Source organism: Anomaloglossus baeobatrachus, chromosome 4 (genome assembly GCF_048569485.1).
Source record: "Anomaloglossus baeobatrachus isolate aAnoBae1 chromosome 4, aAnoBae1.hap1, whole genome shotgun sequence".
Lineage (NCBI taxonomy): Eukaryota > Metazoa > Chordata > Amphibia > Anura > Aromobatidae > Anomaloglossus > Anomaloglossus baeobatrachus.
The window spans coordinates 280,005,147-280,026,173 of NC_134356.1; the positions used below are offsets into that span (position 1 = coordinate 280,005,147).

The 21,027-nt window shown below is 49.7% G+C and overlaps 1 protein-coding gene across 1 annotated transcript in view; it reads left to right on the forward strand.

Moving 5' to 3' along the window:
- The window catches only part of CCT2 (chaperonin containing TCP1 subunit 2), a 116,703-nt gene that overhangs the window by 50,925 nt on the left and 44,751 nt on the right, over positions 1 to 21,027 (forward strand). Inside the window, exons 7-10 of the mRNA XM_075342469.1 lie at positions 8,013 to 8,215; positions 9,127 to 9,227; positions 9,862 to 9,989; positions 10,408 to 10,511. Coding sequence (XP_075198584.1) covers positions 8,013 to 8,215; positions 9,127 to 9,227; positions 9,862 to 9,989; positions 10,408 to 10,511 — 536 coding nt within the window. The remainder of the gene's footprint in view (positions 1 to 8,012; positions 8,216 to 9,126; positions 9,228 to 9,861; positions 9,990 to 10,407; positions 10,512 to 21,027) is intronic.

Consider the following 21,027-nt stretch of genomic DNA (forward strand, 5'->3'; position numbering starts at 1 on the left):
ACCCTGCAGACAGGTGAGTATATATGACATTTTTTTATTTTTCTACTGTTCACTTTGGTTTTCGCCGCTGCCTCCACCTCCCGCCCAGACATGGCGCCGCACGGAGCTGACATGGACAGGACGGGAGGTGGACGCAGCGGTGACGGTACCGGGAGGATTCATGCTTCTGTGTTTACCAACAGAAGGAATCCTCTTCCTGTACACGTCACTGTAGTGCCCACCCCTTGCGTGTATAGCTGCGTTTTTAGTCATAGAAACGCGGCTATATGCGTTTTTCATTGCGTTTTTAACATCTCATTGAATTCAATGAGTGAAAAACGCAGTGAAAAACGCAGAAATAATTGACATGCTGCGTTTTTGTGGTCACCACAAAAACGCAGCTAAAAAAAAATGCTCTGTGGGGACAGCACTTATGAAAACCCATTGACATTGCTGGGGAAGCAATGTCACTGCGTTTTCAGCACAAAAACGCCGCTAAAAACGCGGCAAAAACGCCTAGTGCTCACAAGGCCTAATACTACTAGCTGCAGCAGGAGCCTCCCCCCATTGGAGACAAGGAAGATTTGAAACCCCATCCCCTCTTAGGCTACATGCGCACGCTGCTTTTTTTTTTTTTTGGCTGCATTTTTGCTGCAGTCTTGGCTGCAGTTTTGTTGTCAGAACTTTGACATTTGACTTCCCAGCAAAGTCTGAGAAGTCAGATTTGCTATGCGCATGCTTCAGTTTTTGTCACCATTTTATTTGTCAAAAGTTTGACAAAATGCAGCATGTTCATTCTTCCTGCGTTTTTATCAACATTCGTTGCAAAAACGCATGGTGTGAAAAACGCACCTAAAATTACATGCTTTTTTTGTGACATTTCCAGGCTCTCTCTGACAAGGTGCAGTTTTGGCTGCATTTTGGCTGCAGTTTTGGCTGCAGTTTGTGAACACAAAAAGATGCAGTGTGCGCATGTAGCCTTAGACTACATGCGTACACCTGGATTTTTGGCTGCAGTTTTGTTGTCAGAACTTTCTGACATCTGACTTCCCAGCAAAGTCTATGAGAAGTCAGATTTGTCATGCGCACATTGCAGTTTGTCAGCGTTTTATTTGTCAAAAGTTTGACAAAAATGCAGCATGTTCATTCTTCTGCGTTTTTGTCAACATTTGTCACAAAAATGCAGCAAAAACACATGTTGTGAAAAACGCACCGAAAACGCACCAAAAATGCACCTACAATTATAAGCATTTTATGTGACATTTAAAGGCTCTGACAAGGTGCAGTTTTAGCTGCAGTTTGTGACCACAAAAAGATGCAGCGTGTGCATGTAGCCTTACATTTACCTGCCTACTGTTGAGTTTGTGATTTGTTCCAAGCTTTATCTTCAGTTACTATCCTCATTCATTTGTATTTTGTGTTCCTTTTCTTTGTCGCTCCATTGTGAGACCCAGACAATTGGGTGTATAGCTTCTGCCTCCGGAGGCCACACAAAGTATTACACTTTAAAAGTGTAACCCCTCCCCTCTGCCTATACACCCTCCCGTGCATCACGGGCTCCTCAGTTTTAGGCTTTGTGTTGAAGGAGGCACACATTCACTCAAGCTCCCATTTTAGTCAGCAGCAGCTGCTGATTGTATCGGATGGAAGAAAAGAGGGCCCTAACAGGGCCCCCGGCATGCTCCCTTCTCACCCCACTAAGTCGGCGGTGCTGTTAAGGTTGAGGTACCCATTGCGGGTACAAAGGCTGGAGCCACATGCCGTTTTTCCTTCCCCATCCCTTAGAGGCTCTGGGAGAAGTGGGATCCTAACCGGTCACCATTCACTGGGACCGGGCTCCCTCCGCAGCCCCTGGGGGAATCTGACGGACAGGAGACTGAGTATCATCAGGGACAGGCCCTGCATCTATAAGGTACTCTGTGTCCCCTTGGGGACGGTGCATGGAGCGCCTGTGTTACAGACGCTGCAGCGGCTGCTGTTTTTTTGTGACGACCGGGACTACCGCGCCGACCGCGCCTGTTTGCCGGCCGCGTTATTAAATTTAGTCCCCGGCTTCTGCGGCCTAGTACCATAACTCCCGCCCCCGGGCCTGCCAGTCAGGGGTAAGGGCGGGACGGTCGACTGGACGTCGGCAGTGAGGGCTGGAGCATACTTAGGTGTTCTCCTCCCCCCTCACTGAGCACTGTGGGGCACCAGATTCCCGCACTTTATTAGTCACGCCCACGGCTCCCTCCTCCCCTGAGAACTCTGGCAGCCATATTTACAATCACTTCTGCCGGTGGAGGATTTCAGAATGAGCTCTACAGCTCTGGGAGGCCCAGGCAGGGAATCTGGTGGACACACAACCGCTTTGGGCGGTCGGTAAGCCACACCGGTTACCCGGTGCTGGCCCCCCTTGGGTGCCGAAGTGTGTGTGTATATGTGTGTATATGTGTGTATATGTGTGTATATGTGTGTATATGTGTGTATATATGTGTGTATATGTGTGTATATATGTGTGTATATATATATATATATATATATATATATATATATATATATATATATATATATATATATATATATATATATATATATATATATATATATATATATATATATATATATATATATATATATATATATATATATATATATATATATATATATATATACATATATATACATATATATACATATATATACATATATATACATATATATACATATATACATACATACATACTTACTTCTGTTCGGCCGCATTGTTTTGCTTTTGGCTATATACCCTCAGTGATCACTCTCAGAGGAGACTACAGCATGTCGTCCGCAAAGAGCAAGGGTGCCAAGGCACAGGCTTATTTTGCAACCTGTACCTCTTGTGCGGCTATGTTACCTGCAGGTTCCACCTACCCTCACTGTGTGCAATGCTCGGCCCCTGTGGCACTCACTCAGCCGGAGCCTCGGGCACTGGTGGGACCCTCGGCTCAGGTAGAACCGCCGGCTTCCACTGTCCAGGTGGCAGGGACAGAGTTTGCAGTTTTGGCTGAGAAACTCTGAGTCGCTTTCACAGTCCATGGCTCAGTCTATGGACAGATGGTCTGCTAAGATACTAGAAGCCTTGCAGTCCAGATCGGTCACACAGGCCCCGGGCACTGTGAGTTCATCGCCCCCAGGCCCCTCTCGGTCGGTGCAGCAGAGTGCTCCTGGGGTGACACCTAGGTCCCACGGGGAGGACTCCGACACGGACCGCAGTCCCAGACTGGCTAAGCGGGCTCGCTGGGAACCTTCCCCGGCTTCATCACGCTGTTCGGGGTCGCAGCATGAGGACTCTCTGGAGGATGAGGCAGAGGTCGCAGCTCAGGGCTCTGATCCTGACGTTGCTCTCAATCTTGATACACCTGAAGGGGACGCCATAGTAAATGACCTTATAGCGTCCATCAACCAGGTGCTAGATCTTTCTCCCCCAACTCCACCTATAGAGGAGTCGGCTTCACAGCAGGAGAAACACCAGTTTAGGTTTCCCAAACGTACACTGAGTGCGTTTTTCGATCACTCTAACTTCAGAGATGCTGTCCAGAAGCACAGAGCATTTCCGGACAAGCGCTTTACTAAGCGCCTTAATGACACACGTTACCCCTTCCCCCCCCTGACGTAGTTAAGGGTTGGGCTCAGTGTCCCAAGGTGGATCCTCCAGTCTCTAGACTGGCGGCTAGATCCGTAGTATCAGTGGCAGATGGTTCATCGCTCAAGGATGCCACTGACAGGCAAATAGAGCTCCTGATGAAATCCATCTATGAAGCCATAGGCGCGTCTTTTGCTCCGGACTATGCAGCCGTGTGGGCACTCCAAGCTATCTCAGCTTGTCTGTCTGAGATTAATGCAGTCACACGTACCTCTGCTCCGCAAGTTGTGTCTTTGACTTCTCAGGCATCGGCCTTTTCGTCCTACGCCATGAACGCCGTCCTGGACTCAGCGAGCCGTACAGCGGTAGCGTCCGCCAATTCGGTGGCAGTCCGCAGGGCCATGTGGCTACACGAATGGAAGGCAGACTCTGCTTCCAAGAAGTTCTTAACCGGTTTGCCATTTTCTGGCGACCGTTTGTTTGGCGAGCAATTGGATGAAATTATTAAACAATCCAAGGGAAAGGACTCGTCCTTACCCCAGTCCAAACCAAACAAACCTCAGCAACGAAAAATTCAATCGAGGTTTCGGTCCTTTCGGCCCTCAGCCAGGTCCCAATCCTCCACGTCCAACAGGTCAGAGAAGGGCCAGAGGAACTCTTCTGCATGGCGGTCTAAGTCACGTCCTCCAAAGACCGCCGGAGGAACCGCCTCCAAGGCGGCCTCCTCATGACTTTCGGCCTCCCCAAACCGCATCCTCGGTCGGTGGCAGGCTCTCCCGCTTTTGCGACGCCTGGTGGCCACATGTCCAAGACCGATGGGTGAGAGACATTCTGTCGCACGGTTACAGGATAGAGTTCAGCTCTCGTCCTCTGACTCGTTTCTTCAGAACATCTCCGCCCCCCGAGCGAGCCGATGCACTTTTTCAGGCGGTGAACACTCTGAAGGCAGAAGGAGTTGTGATTCCCGTTCCCATTCAAGAACGTGGTCGCGGTTTTTACTCCAACTTGTTTGTGGTGCCAAAAAAGGACGGATCATTCAGCCCCGTTCTGGACCTCAAACTGCTCAACAGACACGTGAGAACCAGACGGTTCCGGATGGAATCTCTCCGTTCTGTCATCGCCTCGATGTCCCAAGGAGACTTCCTAGCCTCAATCGACATCAGGGATGCTTATCTCCATGTGCCGATTGCACCAGAGCATCAACGCTTCCTGCGTTTCGCCATCGGGGACGAACACCTTCAGTTTGTGGCACTGCCTTTCGGCCTGGCGACAGCCCCACGTGTCTTCACCAAGATCATGGCATCCGTGGTGGCGGTCCTACACTCTCAGGGCCACTCGGTGATCCCTTACTTAGACGATCTCCTAGTCAAGGCACCCTCCCGGGTGGCATGTCAACACAGCCTGACCATTGCTCTGGAGACTCTCCAGAGGTTCGGGTGGATCATCAATTTCCCAAAGTCAAAATTGACACCGACACAATCACTGACTTACCTCGGGATGGAGTTGCATATTCTCTCAGCGATAGTGAAGCTTCCGCTGGACAAACAGCGTTCGCTGCAGACAGGGGTGCACTCTCTCCTTCGGACCCAGTCACACCCCTTGAGGCGCCTCATGCACTTCCTAGGGAAGATGGTGGCAGCAATGGAGGCAGTTCCCTTTGCGCAGTTTCATCTGCGTCCACTTCAATGGGACATTCTCCGCAAATGGGACAGGAGGTCGACGTCCCTAGACAGGAACGTCTCTTTCACTGGCAGCCAAAACCTCTCTTCAGTGGTGGCTTCTTCCCACTTCCTTGTCGAAGGGAAAATCATTCCTGCCCCCATCCTGGGCTGTGGTCACGACTGACGCGAGTCTGTCAGGGTGGGGAGCGGTCTTCCACCACAGGGCTCAGGGAACCTGGACTCCGACAGAGTCCTCCCTTCAGATCAATGTTCTGGAGATAAGGGCAGTGTATCTAGCCCTAAAGGCGTTCCATCGGTGGCTGGAGGGCAGACAGATCCGCATACAGTCGGACAACGCCACGGCGGTCGCGTACATCAACCACCAGGGCGGCACACGCAGTCGTCAGGCCTTCCAAGAAGTTCGGCGGATTCTGCTGTGGGCGGAAGCCACAGCCTCCACCATCTCCGCAGTTCACATCCCGGGCGTAGAAAACTGGGAAGCAGACTTTCTCAGTCGCCAGGGCATGGACGCAGGGGAATGGTCTCTTCACCCGGACGTGTTTCAAGAGATCTGTTGCCGCTGGGGAACGCCGGACGTCGACCTCATGGCGTCTCTGCACAACAACAAAGTCCCGGCATTCATGGCACGGTCTCAAGATCACAGAGCTCTGGCGGCGGACGCATTAGTTCAGGATTGGTCGCAGTTTCGACTGCCTTATGTATTTCCTCCTCTGGCACTGCTGCCCAGAGTGTTGCGCAAGATCAGGTCCGACTGCCGCCGCGCCATCCTCGTTGCTCCAGACTGGCAGAGGAGGTCGTGGTACCCGGATCTGTGGCACCTCACGGTGGGTCAACCGTGGGCACTCCCAGACCGACCAGACTTGCTGTCTCAAGGGCCATTTTTCCATCTGAATTCTGCGGCCCTCAACCTGACTGTGTGGCCATTGAGTCCTGGCTCCTAGCGTCCTCAGGGTTATCTCAAGATGTCATTGCCACTATGAGACAAGCCAGGAAACCAACGTCCGCCAAGATCTATCACAGGGCTTGGAGGATCTTCTTATCCTGGTGCTCTGATCGGGGTTTTACCCCCTGGCCGTTTGCCTTACCCACTTTTCTTTCTTTCCTTCAATCCGGAATGGATAAGGGTTTGTCTCTCGGCTCTCTCAAGGGACAAGTATCGGCGCTTTCCGTGTTTTTTCAAAAGCGTCTAGCCAGGCTTCCGCAGGTCCGCACGTTCCTGCAGGGAGTTTGCCACATAGTCCCACCTTACAAGCGTCCGCTGGAACCCTGGGATCTTAACAGGGTGCTAACGGCTCTTCAGAAACCACCTTTCGAGCCGATGCGGGATGTCTCTATCACGCCTTTCGCAGAAGGTGGCCTTCCTAGTGGCAGTCACATCACTTCGGAGAGTGTCTGAGCTAGCAGCGCTGTCATGCAAAGCCCCCTTCCTGGTGTTTCACCAGGATAAGGTGGTTCTGCGTCCGGTCCCCGAATTTCTCCCGAAGGTGGTATCCCCTTTTCATCTCAATCAGGATATCTCCTTACCTTCCTTTTGCCCTCATCCAGTTCACCAATGTGAAAAGGATTTGCACTTGTTAGATCTCGTGAGAGCACTCCGGCTCTACATTTCTCGCACGGCGCCCCTGCGCCGTTCGGATGCGCTCTTTGTCCTTGTCGCTGGCCAGCGTAAGGGGTTGCAGGCTTCCAAGTCAACCTTGGCTCGGTGGATCAAGGAACCGATTCTTGAAGCCTACCGTTCTTCTGGGCTTCCGATTCCTTTAGGGCTGAAGGCCCATTCTACCAGAGCCGTGGGTGCATCCTGGTCATTGCGGCACCGGGCGACTGCTCAGCAGGTGTGTCAGGCGGCTACCTGGTCGAGTCTGCACACTTTCACGAAACACCATCAGGTGCATGCCTATGCTTCGGCAGATGCCAGCCTAGGTAGGCGAGTCCTTCAGGCGGCGGTCGCCCACCTGTAAGAGGGGGCCGTTTTTCGGCTCTTTTTATCGAGGTATTCTTTTACCCACCCAGGGACTGCTTTTGGACGTCCCAATTGTCTGGGTCTCCCAATGGAGCGACAAAGAAGGGAATTTTGTTTACTTACCGTAAATTCCTTTTCTTCTAGCTCCTATTGGGAGACCCAGCACCCGCCCCTGTTCCCTTCGGGGGGCTGTTCTTTTGTGTACACATGTTGTTCATGTTGAATTGTTCTTTTGGTTATGGTTTCAGTTCTCCGAACATCCTTCGGATTGAATTTACCTTAGACCAATTTATAAGTTTCCTCCTTCCTGCTTTTGCACCAAAACTGAGGAGCCCGTGATGCACGGGAGGGTGTATAGGCAGAGGGGAGGGGTTACACTTTTCAGTGTAATACTTTGTGGGGCCTCCGGAGGCAGAAGCTATACACCCAATTGTCTGGGTCTCCCAATAGGAGCTAGAAGAAAAGGAATTTACGGTAAGTAAACAAAATTCCCTTCTTTGCATGGATCTCTGCTTTTGCTATTTCAACCCAAAAAATAAATGGTTTACCTATGTATCTAAATAATGTTGCTCTAAAATGTTGCACTGTTTTGTGTTCACAGCCAGTCTCAAGATCTAAGTATCTCCCATTATTACACACTTAGTAAATCAGTGATGTGACTGAAGGGCCAGACTACGTTACTAAGTTCAGATTTGAAGCAATTACCAATGTATTAATGTCTGCAATGAAATAGATTTTACTTAATATGTCACAAATGGTAAATTGTCTACACCATTTATTTCCACAGAAATGATAAAGAGAAGTTTGAGGCTGATCTGTTGAATATTGCCAGGACAACGTTGTCTTCTAAGCTCCTGACTCACCATAAAGATCACTTTGCAAAACTTGCAGTGGAAGCTGTACTGAGACTGAAGGGATCTGGAAATCTGGAAGCCATCCATGTCATTAAGAAGTTAGGAGGAAGCTTAACAGAGTCCTATTTGGATGAAGGTATCACTAAGCATGCCTGCCTGGGCTTTATCATTGCACTGGTCATTTTCCTTAGGGATACTGCAGATGACAACCTTGGTTAACGTTGTAACCTCCTCAGTTTCTTTTAGCAAACTTGTTGTGGTTGGCATTAAAGGGAACCTGTCACCAGTTTTTGCCCCATAACCTGCGGCCACCACCACCAGTGGGCACTTACATACAGCATTCTAACAAGAGGCCAGACCGCTGTGACAACATAAAAAAAACACTTTATAATACTCAACGGCCGCTCTGCGGTGGATGAGGGCCTAATGGGCGTCTCCGTTGTCCAGTGCCGGAGCCGCCTCTTTCGGCCATCTTTGTTCTCTTTCTACTCTAGCAGCGGTGCATGAGGCGTCCGACGTCATCCACACTCGCCAGCATTCAGGTCCTGAGCAGGCGCACTTTAATCTGCCCTGGGTAGGGCAGATCAAAGTATTGTAGTGTGCCTGCGCAGGGTCGGCGAGTGTGTATGACGTAGAATGTCATGAACACAGGCTTCAGGAAGATGGCCAAAAGAGGCGGCGCCCGCACCAGACAATGGAGACGCCCATTATGCCCTCATACACCGCAGAGCAACCGTTAGGTAAGTATTATAAAGTGTTTTTTATGGTATACCCCCAGCTTGGGCTCTTATATACAGCATGTTAGAATGCTGCATATAAGAGCCCGGTGGTGGTGGCTGCGGCTTATACACCAAAAAAGTGGGGACAGGTTCCCTTTAAGAAGCAGGACTTGCCTTCATTTTCTCCACATGGCCTCAGAAATAGAAGCTGGAATCAGATTTGTTACAGATGACGCTACTTGCGTGATTTATGCCCTTGCTTTTTTTTCATTCATTCATTTTCTGTTGTATTTCCTGAATTTATGTAATATAAGCTGTTGTCTTTTAGGTTTCTTATTAGACAAGAAAATTGGAGTGAACCAACCAAAACGTATTGAAAACGCCAAAATCCTTATTGCAAATACGGGAATGGACACTGACAAAATAAAGGTTAGTGTTTTCTATTATGTATTATTTCTTTAACGTAAAGGGGTCTTCCAATGTACAAAGTTGATTTTAATCAATAGATCTTGAAATAATAAGTTCCACAATTGGATGTGTTTACAAAAATGTTCCTGTGCTGAGATAATCTTATATATGTGTCCCTACTGTGTAATAGATGTGTCTGACTGTACAGGGACATGGTCTGATCATACCTCATCACCTGTACTGGGGAGAAAGTAAAAAAAGTATACTGATAGTACAGCATGGGATCACAGCTGATTCTTTTTGGGAGGTAAAACATTTCCCTGTCTGTTTTGGGGGAAAAAAAAAAAAACTTCAAGAATGAATCATTTGTGATTCCATGCTCTATCGGTACACTCTTTTTGCATCCTCCCCTGCCCAGGAGATGAGGTGTGATCAGACCATGTCCCTGTGTGGTCAGACACGGCCATTACATAGTACATAGCAGGGACACATATATAAGATTATCTCAGCACAGGAACATTTTTTTTTTTTTTTTTAAACACATCTAATTGTGGAAATTATTATTATTCCGAGATCTGTTGATTAAAGTGAACTTTGTTCCTGTGAAAACTCCTTTAATGGCTGTCTTTGCCCTCTAACATGCTATGTGTTACAGGTTTTTGGCTCAAGGGTCCGTGTGGACTCTACTGCAAAAGTGGCTGAAATTGAGTTAGCAGAGAAAGAGAAGATGAAGGAGAAAGTAGAGCGAATTCTAAAACACGGGATCAACTGTTTTATTAACAGGTAGAAGCTTAGGCGTGGTATGTGTGATTGTGTGATGGTACTAGTTAGATCTAGGTTTGGACATGGGCTATCAAATCTGGTAATCTTCTTCTTCTTCTTTTTTTTTTTTTTTTTTTTTTTTTACTAAAATGACTTTAGTTTCTACCAGCTAGTTTAGTAACTTAGGAGACACAAGATTCGGTCATTAGTCACTTGGCTGATCTTATGTATGGTAATGGTTCTCCCCAACAAGGCCATCAATGTATCTGAATTACCCCTTCCAAACAATGTCCTAATAGAACCTTAGTTGGATATTAATGGTCATTCTCTAAAATGGGTCATCAGTGTCAGATATTGGGAGCTACTTTTCTATCTTTTTTTTTATAGCCTCTATGAAATTAATGGCATCCGTTTTTGCATTCCTCCCTTCTTTCTTTAGACAACTGATCTATAACTACCCAGAGCAGCTCTTCGCCTCTGCTGGAGTCATGGCAATAGAACATGCAGATTTTGTTGGAGTCGAGCGTTTGGCTCTTGTGACAGGTATTGTATTGTTTCCTTTTTCACAGATTTTACATTTATTGCGGTATGCATGAAGAGACATTGAGTGATGTGTTACTAGTCATGGATTTCAACTTGCCTAAAGGATTATCATTCTATTAGGAGCATGTAGTTCCCTCCTTGGCTATGACACATGATCATTCAGGGTACTTTCACTATGTCACAGGGTCCGTCACTATGGAGAATAGCGCAGTCCGTTAACGCACTGCGCTATTCTCCATAGACTTGTATGGACGACGCACTGTAACGCAAGTGTAAGCGTTGCATCTGCTGGACAACGCAGCGTCGTTATTTTGACGCTGCGTCGGGCGGAAGAAACTCAGCATGTAACGTTTTGTTGAGCAGCGCAATCCGTAGGATTTCACTGCGCATGCGCTTTTTTTTTTTTTTTTTTTTATTCAATCACAAACTTTTTGTTTTCTTCGTCGCTCCATTGGGAGACCCAGACGATTGGGTGTATAGCTACTGCCTCCGGAGGCCACACAAAGCATTACACTAAAAAGTGTAAGGCCCCTCCCCTTCTGGCTATACACCCCCAGTGGGATCACTGGCTCACCAGTTTTCTGCTTTGTGCGAAGGAGGTCAGACATCCACGCATAGCTCCACTGTTTAGTCAGCAGTAGCTGCTGACTATGTCGGATGGAAGAAAAGTGGGCCCATATAGGGCTCCCAGCATGCTCCCTTCTCACCCCGCTGGTGGTTTGTAAGGTTGAGGTACCTATTGCTGGTACGGAGGCTGGAGCCCACATGCTGTTTTCCTTCCACATCCCCCTGAGGGGCTCTGAGGAAGTGGGATCTTACCGGCCCCAAAGCCCTGAGGCCGGGCTCCATCCACAGACCCATTGAACCTGCTGGATGTGGAGCGGGAGTGCCGTTCAGGGACATGGCCCTGCACCATTTGTTAAGGTGAACTCATAACCAGAGATCACTAGTTGCCTACTGCCTGGCCGAATTGATATGGGCCAAGTGCATGCATAAAAGAATCCACACCAGACACAGTCGGATGTGTAATCTCTTCTTGGTCACAGTAGAAAATGGCACCAAACAGACAGAGAGACTCGTGCGTCCTCTTGATATAGGCTAGGGGCGTACACAAGTTCAGATATGCATATTTAGTGGGACAGTTCATGGGCTAGCCAATGGGGAGATCCGTGTTGCTGTTGATGGGCAGGTCTGACTCCAGTGGACGAAACCATGACGATGGGAGGGACGTCATCTGGTGCATCCATGCTGATGGTTTGGTCTGTGATTTCCAGCTTGACCAGGGATCTTCCCTTATATGGTATCTTCTTTCATCTGGACATTCCTTGCATTCCAGGCAGGGTGTGGAGAAACAGGCAATGGCAGCCACCTTTATATCTGTGTCATGCATATGATCTGAAACCTGAATTATGTAAGACAAATCGACATATTTCCCACAATGCTCTATGTCCAGAGGTTAATTAAGTATTTCATTTTATGGCTCTCCTCAACAGTCCCCCCTAAATACTTTATTAACCTTCTGACCCTACCATGGTCCTCTAACACATCAGCTCTAATGCTTTAACTGCAACCTTTTTCCGTTTTGCTATCCGCTATACAAGCAATACTAAGCTTTTGCCCCCGCTGGTACAGACTGCTGATCAGAGAGTTGATCACATCCCGCACACACAGTTCACAGAGGCACAGGTAACTAGAACAGACTATTTAATGCTGACGAGCTCACTCAGATTTCGAGATTAATCGATTAGAAAGAGTAAGGCAATTGTAAGAATAAGCTTCTTACTGTTATGCTGCAGCTTTTAGCGTTACTGTTTCTGAAAGGCTGATTCTCAGTCAATATCCGAGTGCTGTCCGCGTCTTCGAGACTTTTCTACCCGAATATACCTGATTGTATCACAACACTAATGGATCTCTTCTTGTCTCTGGTCTATAATCTACCACCAGGAGGCCTTTAACAAGATTTCCCTTACACATGGATCCGATTACCTTCAGTAACACAGAGTAGCACTTTTACGGCTTCAAATACCAACAAATAAAACAATACCAGTTACCTATAAGTGTATGTTATCCTTAAGTCACTTAAACCCTTAAAATAATTGATCGGTTCAGGTCAGATAATGTCTTTCCCACCATGAGCCCTTATTTGTGTAATATTCCTGTACCCATTGTTCCCTTATGGTTATTTCCCATGTATCATCCCCAATCTAGAAATTCTCCATAAAGTTCTATATGAGATAATCCAGCACTATGTGTGTTGTGACCCTCATTCTGCTGGTACGATGGACTCTTTACAGCGGCTGCTGTCTCCAGATGGGTTTTCCCTCAAGCTTCATGGAAGATGCTGTGGTTGGGATAAGCTGGATCGGTCCACCTGATTCTGACTCAGGGATCATTCTGACTTGTCTTTTTAGGATCACCCAGTCTCCGGGCTGGAGACCACGTGCTCCTGACACTGATTTAGGATCTGGAATTGGAGGATACACATGTTTAACACACTATACAGGCAGTTGTATACGGCTCATACATCACTGGTCAGGATATCACACTGTATCTGCAGTATGTGTGAGAAATATAATCACGTTCTAGGTACTAAACCAAAAATACCTTATATAAAGATTGAATTATTAAGGAAAACGAACATTTGTTACATGATTTGCAGCGTTCACCATTATCTTGTGGATCGTTACATGTTTATGTTATAATCATTAAAATTCCAAACAACATACACCCATGTGACTATAGACACAATAAGATATTCCAATAAAGGAGGGGCAGGGATTGGGGCAATAGCCCTAAAACTCTCCCTACCTCGCAGCGGAGGTCGGCACCCTATAAGGCGAATTGGCGCCCCCGCTCACCGACGGCTCACCCTCCCTATCCCTACACTGCTAAGCTAATACGTGTTGCTAATGTCAGTGAGGGAAATATAGAAACCGTGAGATACCGGGGATAAAGAGGCGTCAGTATGCAAGTATATATATCCAATTCATTCCCAAAGATTAAATATTCACACTCTGTATTTACATAGCTGTTTGTAGCTTAAATCAATATGATACAGCAAATTCAAGAACCAAACCCTAAAAGAAATTAAATATCTCACATGTATAACATGTACCCACTGTATCAATATAATAATAATAAGGCCAGGTAGAGTCATGAGGAGATCTCGTCCAATCACAGACTCTCCCTGTACAATTCACACTCAGGCTAATAAAATAAACACATATTTGTCAGACACTTAGCATGAAAGAAGCGCAACGCGTTTCTCCCCTCTTCACAACGGCAGACGGGTTCATCAGGGGCATCCCCAGGTACTGACCTCTATAGTGACCTCTGCTATAGAATATGTACTTTTACCGCTTTTTAGGAACTCCATCTTTACATAGCACCAGCACCATGAGTTTTTCAGCAGTAATGTTTTCCACACTGGATATGTTTCAGAGCAGACCTGAAAAGAAATTCACTCAACACGCACAAAACTCATATAAACCTACTCATGGTAGATGTATATGACTAATCTGCAATCACCGGAGCAGTAGAGCGGATGAGGGGGGTGTTGCTACGAGGTCTTTACAGTTTTTTCTACCTTAATAGGCACACGTCTTACAAGACTGGATGTGTCTGGCCACCTGGGTACTGAGCAGTGGTGCCGCCCAGATCTTGTCCATCCCAACACCTTTGTCACATGGGTTACCTGGGCCATTATTGAGTAGAACGCTCATGGCAGAGAAAGCTTACCGCCCTTTATCCACAGACCTTCCTCAGTCACTGGCTCCCTGCGTCTCACACGCCGTTCCTTGCTGAATCGCTTGTTCCTGTAAGGATTTAAGAACACAAGAAGTGACCAATGTCACGGAGGACGTGACAGGAGCCACCGAGGTACTGGTCTGCTTTGTATAAGGACTCTCAACTCTAGGCCCATTCACTGCTTCTTTGTTGCCTGCTCCATCAGTCACCGGCTCTTTTGATAACAGGAGAGCGCCTCCACCTGGGCTCATATACACTCTCTACGGTCTTTATAGATTTATGACGTCACACTCCACATTTCTTCAGCGCTCTATTGGGAGACCCAGACGATTGGGGTATAGCTACTGCCCTCTGGAGGCCACACAAAGCACTACACTAAAAGTGCAAGGCCCCTCCCTCTCTGGCTATACCCCCCCGTGGTATCACGGGTACTCCAGTTTTAGCTTTGTGTGCGAAGGAGGTCAGACATTCCATGCATAGCTCCACAGATTTTAGTCAGCAGTAGCTGCTGACTAGTTCGGATGGAAGAAAAGAGGACACATATAGTGTCCCCAGCATGCTCCCTTCTCACCCCTGGATGGTGTTGTAAGGTTGAGGTACCTATTGCTGGTACAGGGCTGGAGCCTGACATGCTGTTTTTCCTTCCACATCCCCTTGGGGGTTCTGTGGAAGTGGGATCCTGCCGGCCTCAAAGCTCTGTCGCCGGGCTCCATCCACAGACCCATCAGAACCTGATGGATACGGAGCAGGAGTACCATCAGGGACCGGGCCCTGCATCATACAGGTACTCTGTGTCCCCGGCAGGCACAGACACACTCCGGGCTGGCTGGGTGTTGTAGTGCGCCGGGGACCGTACACTGAGCTGGTGTTCCTACAGTCATCTGGGGGACTTTGTGTTCTGGGAACGCAGCGCCGACCCTCACTGGACCGGGCGGCGCTGCTGTGACTTGTGGTGCGCCGGGGATACGCCGACCGCGCTTTTACGGCGGCGGCGTTTATAACTCTAGTCCCCGGCTTTTGGGCCTAGGACGCCGGCAGCTCCGATCGTTCCCGCCCCCACCCTGTCAATCAGGGTAGGGGAGAGACGCTGTTTCACGGCAGCGAGGAGGGCTGGAGCCTGATTTACATGCTCCAGCCCTCACACTAGGCACAGAGGGAGCAGGCTTCCCGCTCTTGGTCAGGAACGCCCAGGGCCCGCCCCCTTTCTTCCCTCAGGACGCCGGCAGCCATTACATGCATGGCTGGCTGGAAGAAGGACGCAAGGCTCTGGGAGACCTAGACTGAGGGGCTTTGGAAGACCACACACCCGCTCTTTAGCGGGCGGTAAGCGGCTTTTCAGCTGGCCCCTCTAGTGCCTCAGTGTATGTTAGTGTATTGTGTCACTGGACATAGAGATTTATTGATTTCTTGCACTGTGAAGTCTATGGACACGGCGAGGTCTATGTCCTCTAACCCTCCGCAGTTGGATTTAATCCAGACTGCAAGGGGGTCCCCGGCCTCTCAGGATGAGTATGATGACTCAGATGATTGCCCCAGCCACCCCAAGCGGGCTCGCTGGGAAAGACCCTCAACGTCATCACACTGCTCAGGGTCTCAGCGCAATCAGTCTCCCTGTGATGTGTCTGAAGAGAGTGATCAGGAGTCTAATCCTGGAACCCCTCTCAATCTGGATACCCCGGATGGGGACGCCATGGTAAACGATCTTATCTCAGCCATCAATAGGCTGTTAGATATTTCTCCCCCAACCCCTTCAGCAGAAGAGGCAGCGGCAGAGCAGGAGAAATTTCGTTTCCTCTATCCCAAGCGTAAATTAAGTGCTCTGTTGGATCACTCTGACTTCAGAGAATCAATCCAGAAACACGATGCTCATCCAGAAAAGCGTTTCTCTAAACGTTCTAAGGATACACGTTATCCTTTCCCCCCTGAGGTGGTCAAGCGCTGGACCCAGTGTCCAAAGGTGGATCCCCCGATTTCCAAACTTGCAGCTAGGTCCATAGTTGCAGTGGAAGATGGCGCTTCACTTAAAGATGCCAATGACAGACAGATGGACCTTTGGTTAAAATCTGTCTATGAAGCTATCGGCGCGTCGTTTGCTCCAGCATTCGCAGCCGTATGGGCGCTACAAGCTATTTCAGCTGGTTTAGCGAAAGTGGATGCTATCTTACATCCAGCGGTGCCGCAAGTGGCGTCCCTTACCTCGCAGATGTCCGCGTTTGCGTCTTACGCTATCAATGCGGTCCTAGAATCTACCAGCCGCACCTCAATGGCGTCTGCCAATTCGGTAGTTTTGCGCAGGGCATTGTGGTTAAAGGACTGGAAAGCAGATGCTGGTTCCAAAAAATGTTTAACCAGCTTGCCTTTGTCTAGAGAAAGACTGTTTGGCGAGCCACTGGCTGACATCATTAAACAGTCCAAGGGTAAAGACTCCTCTTTACCCCAGCCCAGATCAAGCAAACCTCAGCAGAGAAAGTGGCAGCAGAAGTTTCAGTCCTTTCGAGGTTCGGGCAAAACACAATTCTCCTCGTCCAAAGGGACTCAGAGGACGCAAAGAAACTCAGATTCCTGGAGGGCTCATTCACGCCCCAAGAAAGCAAATGGAGGAACCGCTTCCAAAGCGGCTACCTCATGACTTCCAGTCCCCTCCCTCCGCATCTCCGGTCGGGGGCAGGCTCTCCCGCTTTTACGACACTTGGATGTCACAGGTCAAAGACCGGTGGGTGACGGACATTTTGTCGCGCGGGTACAGAATCGAGTTCAGTTCTCGTCCTCCAGCTCGGTTCTTCAGAACCTCCCCACACCCAGACCGTGTAGATGTCCTGCGGCAGGCGGTGGACTCCCTAAGAGCGGAGGGAGTAGTGGTTCCTGTACCGTTTCAGGAACAAGGGAGAGGGTTTTACTCCAATCTCTTTGTGGTGCCAAAAAAGGACGGCTCATTCCGTCCTGTTCTGGACCTAAAACTGCTCAACAAACATGTGCACGCCAGGAGGTTCCGGATGGAAACCCTCCGTTCTGTCATTGCCTCAATGTCTCAAGGAGACTTCCTTGCCTCAATAGACATCAAGGATGCTTATCTCCACGTGCCAATTGCTACAGAACATCAACGTTTTCTACGTTTTGTGATAGGAGACGACCATTTTCAGTTCGTAGCTCTGCCATTTGGTCTGGCGACAGCCCCACGGGTCTTCACCAAGGTCATGGCGGCGGTGGTAGCAGTCTTGCACTCTCAGGGACACTCGGTGATCCCTTACCTAGACGATCTACTTGTCAAGGCACCCTCTCAAGAGGCATGCCAACTCAGTCTACAGGCTACGCTGGAGACTCTCCAGACTTTTGGATGGATCATCAACTTTCCAAAGTCAAATCTGTCACCGACACAGTCACTAACGTATCTTGGCATGGAGTTTCATACTCGAGCAGCGAGAGTGAAGCTTCCGCTAAACAAGCAGCGGTCCCTACAGACAGGGGTGCAATCGCTCCTTCAGGGCCAGTCGCACCCCTTACGGCGCCTCATGCACTTCCTAGGGAAGATGGTGGCAGCCATGGAAGCAGTTCCCTTTGCGCAGTTTCATCTGCGTCCACTTCAATGGGACATTCTCCGCCAATGGGACGGGAAGACGACTTCCCTAGACAGGAAAGTCTCTCTTTCCCAGACGGCCAAGGACTCTCTGCAATGGTGGCTCCTTCCCACCTCATTGTCTCAGGGAAGATCCTTCCTGCCCCCATCCTGGGCAGTAGTCACGACAGATGCGAGTCTGTCGGGGTGGGGAGCAGTGTTTCTACACCACAGGGCTCAGGGGACGTGGACTCAGCAGGAGTCCACCCTTCAGATCAATGTTCTGGAAATCAGGGCAGTGTATCTTGCCCTACTGGCCTTCCAACAGTGGCTGGAAGGAAAGCAGATCCGAATCCAATCGGACAACTCCACAGCGGTGGCATACATCAACCACCAAGGAGGGACGCGCAGCCGGCAAGCCTTTCAGGAAGTCCGGCGCATTCTGATGTGGGTGGAGGAAAGAGCATCCACCATATCCGCAGTTCACATCCCGGGCGTAGAAAACTGGGAAGCAGACTTCCTCAGTCGCCAGGGCATGGACGCGGGGGAATGGTCCCTTCACCCGGACGTGTTTCAGGAAATCTGTCGCCGATGGGGAGTGCCGGACGTCGACCTAATGGCGTCTCGGCACAACAACAAGGTCCCGGCATTCATGGCGCGGTCGCGAGATCAAAGAGCGCTGGCGGCAGACGCCTTGGTGCAAGATTGGTCGCACTTCCGCCTCCCATATGTATTCCCGCCTCTGGCACTCTTGCCCAGAGTACTACGCAAGATCAGATCCGATTGCAGCCGCATCGTACTCGTCGCCCCAGACTGGCCGAGGAGATCGTGGTATCCGGATCTGTGGCATCTCACGGTCGGCCGACCGTGGTCGCTTCCAGACCGTCCAGACCTGCTGTCTCAAGGGCCGTTTTTCCATCAGAATTCTGCGGCCCTGAACCTGACTGTGTGGCCATTGAGTCCTGGATCCTATCGTCAACAGGATTATCCCAGGGAGTGGTAGCCACAATGAGACAAGCTAGGAAGTCAACTTCTGCTAAGATCTACCACAGAACGTGGAAGATTTTCTTAACCTGGTGCTCTGCTCAGGGAGTGTCTCCCTGGCCATTTGCATTGCCCACTTTTCTATCTTTCCTGCAATCAGGGTTGGAAAAGGGCTTGTCGCTCGGCTCCCTTAAAGGGCAAGTCTCGGCACTATCCGTGTTTTTTCAGAAGCGTCTAGCACGTCTTCCTAAGGTGCGCACGTTCCTGCAGGGGGTCTGTCATATTGTGCCCCCGTACAAGCGGCCGTTGGATCCATGGGATCTGAACAGGGTACTAGTGGCTCTCCAGAAGCCGCCCTTCGAGCCTCTCAAAGAAGTTTCTTTTTCTCGCCTGTCACAGAAAGTGGCGTTTCTTGTTGCGATCACATCGCTTCGGCGAGTGTCTGAGCTGGCTGCTCTGTCATCCAAGGCTCCCTTCTTGGTGTTCCACCAGGACAAGGTTGTGCTGCGCCCCATTCCGGAGTTTCTCCCTAAGGTCGTATCCTCGTTTCATCTTAATCAGGATATATCATTGCCTTCCTTTTATCCTCATCCGGTTCACCGGTATGAAAGGGACTTGCGTTTGCTAGATCTGGTGAGAGCACTCAGGATCTACATTTCCCGCACGGCGCCCATGCGCCGTTCCGATGCACTTTTTGTCCTTGTCGCCGGTCCGCGCAAGGGGTTGCAGGCTTCTAAAGCCACCTTGGCTCGATGGATCAAAGAACCAATTATAGAGGCCTACCGTTCTGCTGGGCTTCCGGTTCCTTCAGGGCTAAAAGCCCACTCAACCAGAGCCGTAGGTGCGTCCTGGGCATTACGGCACCAGGCTTCGGCTCAACAGGTGTGTCAGGCGGCTACCTGGTCGAGTCTGCACACTTTCACCAAACATTATCAGGTGCATACCTATGCTTCGGCGGATGCCAGCTTAGGTAGAAGAGTCCTGCAGGCGGCAGTGACATCCCCGTAGGGGGGGGCTGTTTTGCAGCTCTAACATGAGGTATTTCTTTACCCACCCAGGGACAGCTTTTGGACGTCCCAATCGTCTGGGTCTCCCAATAGAGCGCTGAAGAAGAAGGGAATTTTGTTACTTACCGTAAATTCCTTTTCTTCTAGCTCTTATTGGGAGACCCAGCACCCGCCCTGTTGTCCTTCGGGATTGTTTTTGCTGTTTGCGGGTACACATGTTGTTCATGTTGAACGGTTTTTCAGTTCTCCGATGTTACTCGGAGTTAATTTGTTTAAACCAGTTGTTGGCTTCCTCCTTCTTGCTTTGGCACTAAAACTGGAGTACCCGTGATACCACGGGGGGGTATAGCCAGAGAGGGAGGGGCCTTGCACTTTTAGTGTAGTGCTTTGTGTGGCCTCCAGAGGGCAGTAGCTATACCCCAATCGTCTGGGTCTCCCAATAAGAGCTAGAAGAAAAGGAATTTCTTCAGCGCTCTATTGGGAGACCCAGACGATTGGGGTATAGCTACTGCCCTCTGGAGGCCACACAAAGCACTACATCAAAAGTGCAAGGCCCCTCCTCCTCTGGCTATACCCCCCCCGTGGTATCACGGGTTCTCCAGTTTTAGCTTTGTGTGCGAAGGAGGTCAGACATCCACGCATAGCTCCACAGATTTTAGTCAGCAGTAGCTGCTGACTATGTCGGATGGAAGAAAAGAGGACACATATAGTGTCCCCAGCATGCTCCCTTCTCACCCCTGGATGGTGTTGTAAGGTTGAGGTACCTATTGCTGGTACAGGGCTGGAGCCTGACATGCTGCTTTCCTTCCACATCCCCCTGAGAGGCTCTGTGGAAGTGGGATCCTGCCGGCCTCAAAGCTCTGACGCCGGGCTCCATCCACAGACCCATTTGAACCTGTTGGATACGGAGCTGGAGTACCGTTCAGGGACATGGCCCTGCACCATTACAGGTACTCTGTGTCCCCGTACACACAGGCACAGCACACTCCAGGCTTGCTGGGTGTGCTAGTGCGCCGGGGACAGTAATGGGTTACAGTCACTGCAGCTTTGCTGAGTGACTTTGTGTTTTGGGAACTACCGCGCCGGACGCTCCGGGAGCGGCGGCGCGGCTGGGACTTGTAGTTCGCCGGGGACTGGGCGCCGACCGCGCTTTTACGGCGGCGGCGCTTATAAATACAGTCCCCGGCTTCTGCGGCCTAGGGCCGCTTCGTTCCCGCCCCCTCCC